The sequence below is a fragment of the Galendromus occidentalis genome, unplaced genomic scaffold, assembly GCF_000255335.2.
Source record: "Galendromus occidentalis unplaced genomic scaffold, Mocc_1.1 scf7180000077532, whole genome shotgun sequence".
Classification (NCBI taxonomy): Eukaryota; Metazoa; Arthropoda; class Arachnida; order Mesostigmata; family Phytoseiidae; genus Galendromus; species Galendromus occidentalis.
The window spans coordinates 306,073-310,137 of record NW_003805520.1 but is presented as its reverse complement, the minus strand read 5'-3'; the positions used below and the strand labels follow the sequence as shown (position 1 = coordinate 310,137).

The following is a 4,065-nucleotide window of genomic DNA, read 5'->3' as shown; positions in this document are numbered from 1 at the left end:
CTCTCAGTCTGACGGGGCGACTTTGTACAACGGCTGACGGTTTCTGCTTCAAAATCGTAGTTGAGCAGCATCGCTGCTCGCCGTCCGAACCTGATCGTATGTTCACCGCACCTTCCTAAAAAAATCGTCGTAGGTAGCTCGTTCTTGACTTTGCCAACACGGTGACGGTGCAATGAGAAGTGAAGAGAGTAATTCAACCCCGGCACTCCCCGCATTCGGAGTATCGGGCGAACTCCGGCTAAGCATAGATCGATGCGGCAAGAGACTTCCGAGGGACTGACTGTGATTCAATCTTGGTCGATAAGCTGAATCACCTAGGGGTATTTTGTCATTTTCCTTCGGTGAGGCTCACCGGATGATATCACGGGAATTGGAATTTCCCCGCGCGGTCATCTCCATTACGCGGATGCCACGCTGTAAGGACGTGCTGAGGCATTCATTATAAAACGAGGATCCTGCTTTGGATTCGGCTCGAGCTAAGAATGAGATAGCACGGAGGCGATCCCGCGCTTTGCTGTGCATCCCGTCAGCAGTGCAGGGTGAACCCCTCGGGCACTGTCGGCCATCGACACCGAATTTGACCGAAAATGCACCCCGACGAATGGATCCAGTCGACCGATTTCTAGGAAGTTCCTCTCATAGGCGCTGCCATAGGGTGGCCCCGCCGAGCTGCCGGCGCGGCGATCAAGTCAAACTCTCTGCCATGCTGGATATCTTACGCTCGCCTCTACGGACAGCGTCCGTAGGCGCAAACCTTGCGACCAGAGGGCGCTGACGCTGGCGTGAGTCTCTCCCCGAGCTCTCGAGCCTTAATTAAGAGGTCCGATAACGTTTGAGAGTCATCTTCAGGAACCCGATCCAGTCGTGACGTCCGTTTCCATTGTCATACTACATCTCCGATAGAGCATGGCTTCACGAAGACTGGTGAGTTTTGTGAGGAATTTCCAAACGCTTATAAGAACGGCAGAGGATTCATTCCCGAGGACACACCGCAAGCACAATTCGATCATCCCTTCGAGAGAGGGCGTCTCCGGAGTCGAGCACCATAGAACAATCTTGCACGATCATGCTGGATACCCGGTGTACTGGGGGTCCCCGCTCGTCCGAACTGGAGTTCCCCTCGACTCGTGGTTCATTTCACTCATTCACCTCCTTTACAGAACTCTGGTGAAGAAGGCAAGGCGGCAGTTCAGAAGTTTGAATCTGCCGCGGGGAGTTCATCCTCAGGTGAATATCATTTGCCTTCCTTGGCTGATTCACGATTCCGAATCAAGTCAGCGGTATCTCGGGGAGATATCGAGAAAATCATCTTCTCACATCTTTCTCCCGCTTCGCAGATGACTCTCCATCCAGTGACTTCAGCAGCGACTGGAGTCTGCTTGGACAGATATCGGACGAGGGGTTCGGCGTCTCTCCATCAGAGATCAAAGAGCAGATGTCTCGAGCCGATCCTGATGAGGTTAGTGATTCTTCCGGATTGGTCTCATCTTCCCGTTAGAACCGAGCCCCAGAAGCGACGAGAAAATCTAGCTCTAGCCAGCGGACTAAGAGTTTCTCCTTCCGACAGGATCCCCTAGACTTGGTCTACGACCAGCTCTTCGGTAACTGCACGCCAGAAGATATTCGGCGTTTCCAAGGTGAGTTATGTTTTTTTCTGCGTATTCCATGGAATGTATCCGCGCTTCGTTTGAAGTTCGCGAATTAGCCCCGGTCGGATCGTTAAAGGGATCTTCATTCCTTTTCTAGAAGAAATCACGGCGCTCGACCTCTCGACGAGGAGATTAGCCCCCCTGGTCGAGTCTTCATCCAACGGAGAGGATGAAGCTGTTCCCGAGGAATCTGGAGGTATGTGCGTCGAGGCGCCTTATGCAGATGCGCACTATCGGCTGGATGTTCACAAAATTGCGAGTACCTGCTTTCGTCCGGAACAATGATGTGCAACATGTTTGCAGATGCAGTTCGCACGTCGGAACGAACATCCGCATCGCCATCGACTCAGAGCACTGCGATGCCAGGGGAAGGAATCGGAGGAGCGTCCCCGCACAATAACGACCACCTCGCTCAGCGATCCTCGGAGGTTCTCACCGCTCCGAGAGGAGTCGAAGAGGTATCTATCGAGAAAATTATCCTTTCATTAGCGAAAAACATCTTCCGAATTTTGAGCTCATTCCACGGGGTGCGATTCGAGGCGTAGTACTTCCCCTGAAGCTCTCCGATCTCTTCCCAGGAGTTACTCGGTGTTCGGCCCGTATCCGAGGACACCGAGACAGATTCCTCGGATGACGGAGATACAGAGAAGAGCGATTCCTCGGAGGACAGTGAGTCCACCGAGGATAGCGAGTCCTCCGAGCTGGACGAAGACAGCGAGCTCGATGAAGAATCTGAGCTCGACGAAGACGAGGAAAGTGACCCCGAGGAAGACGATGGCGTGGTGAACGAGGACGACGGCTGCCTGGACGAGGAACATCAGTCCCTTGGCGATCACGCCGACGATCGCGAGGTTCACGGAGACTTCGACTCCAGCGGAGACGAATATCTCAGTTGCGATGAGCATCAGGGCGACGCCGGAGTCGACGCCTCCGAAGAGCCCTTCCAGCCAGATCTCGGGAGCGCCACCCGCGGAGCACGAGCCCAGACAGGACCCCGGAGTGAGTCGGCGAGCGCCGCAGCTCACCATAGCTGTAGTAGCGTGGCCCGCGACGAGGACCGCCGTGATGCAACTCTCGGCGAAGCCTCGGCGGATGGCTCCGAGATGAGCGCCGGAACCTTACAGCGCAGTCCCGTCGAACTCGAACACCGTGGCGTCGGCGTCCCTCGGATCCGAGCCGAACGATATGGCAGGATCACCTTCATAGGAAGCCCGGTGGGAGAAGGAATCGGGGAAGTGAGTAGCGAAGATCCATTCGCGGACTACATCCCTGAAGTCAGGCTCGATCATCTTCTTGGCGATGGGAGGAATAGCCAAGAGGAAAAACGAGAATCGAGGCCCTGGTTGAGAATGGGTGCTCCGAGATCCCCACTCTTATGGCAAGGTATCTTGAGAATACGTACTCCATAAATTCACAGCTTCCGACAGTATCACAAGTTCTCGAGGAGGATCGTGATCGATATATCGCTTCATCGAAGATCTTTTTGCAGATTCCTTACCCGCTAGAGAGGGTCATTATCGCTGGGACTGCCCTGTGTGCCTATGCGTCTTCGAGAGCGTGCTGGCATGGTATTCGCACCTCAAGCTCCATGCCAGACGGACGCCGAACGTCTGCGCGAAGTGTCTCATAATCCTCCCGAGTGAGCTCGCAGTCCTGGAGCACTTGAAGACCCACCTAGCGGACAAAGTCTTCCCCTGTCATCGCTGTCGCATCACCTTCGAGAACAACTCACAGCTGATCGCGCATCGAGCGGAGCATGCCTGCATCGCTTCGCTGCCTCCGGGAGACCAAGGGAACGTTTCCAGTCTCAGCCAGATACCGGCGTACGACTGTTCCTTTTGTCCGGCGAGATTCGCCTCTTCCTTCGCTCTCGCGGCTCATCGAGGCTTGCACGAGGGATACCAGTACTTGCAATGTACGACGTGCAAGTTCCTATTCATCAGCCTAGGAGCGTTTCTGGAACATCGCCGTCTCCATCTCGAGCTGGAAACTTTCCTCTGTGATCGCTGTGACTGCCGATTCCAAACGCAGACAGAGCTGCATTTCCACTGGCAGTGTAACGAGGGGATGCAAAATTTGGCAGAGCTCATGCAGAGTCAACACGAGCGTAGGCAGAGTCACTTTAGGTAAATTTCCACTGTAAATTATATGCCCATATTTTAATATATTCCACGCAGTCTGTATTTATCAGTAGCTATTATTCTATTATTGTTTGATTCTATGCGTCAATTGCGATTGTTGTGAAAACGCAAACTGTGATAATAAAAATCTCGTCGTTGGAACTTGGAACGAACATCATCCCGTGAATTTTGATGAATAGGTTGACGCTCAGACAACCGGAATTCCGCCCTCCGAACGGAGAGTTTCTCTTGCGAACTCTCGGTGAGTTCATCTGTCAAAGAGAGGGAAAAATAAG

At 53.5% G+C, this 4,065-nt stretch overlaps 1 protein-coding gene across 1 annotated transcript; it reads left to right on the top strand.

Moving 5' to 3' along the window:
* The first annotated feature begins 906 nt into the window (after positions 1 to 906).
* Positions 907 to 3,779, top strand: LOC108864930 (zinc finger protein 697-like). Its single transcript, XM_018641429.1, has 9 exons — positions 907 to 924; positions 1,161 to 1,227; positions 1,338 to 1,459; positions 1,568 to 1,637; positions 1,747 to 1,845; positions 1,953 to 2,107; positions 2,228 to 2,318; positions 2,397 to 2,648; positions 3,139 to 3,779. Exons 1-9 carry the CDS (start codon positions 907 to 909, stop codon positions 3,777 to 3,779), a joined length of 1,515 nt encoding a protein of 504 aa, XP_018496945.1.
* Positions 3,780 to 4,065: the final 286 nt, after the last annotated feature.

What these genes read in the sequence shown, in the direction of transcription:
- LOC108864930 (XM_018641429.1), top strand. An exon ending in AGATATTCGGCGTTTCCAAG is followed by an intron (nt 1,638 to 1,746) that starts GTGAGTTATGTT and finishes TTCCTTTTCTAG; the next exon opens with AAGAAATCACGGCGCTCGAC. An exon ending in TGTTCCCGAGGAATCTGGAG is followed by an intron (nt 1,846 to 1,952) that starts GTATGTGCGTCG and finishes ACATGTTTGCAG; the next exon opens with ATGCAGTTCGCACGTCGGAA.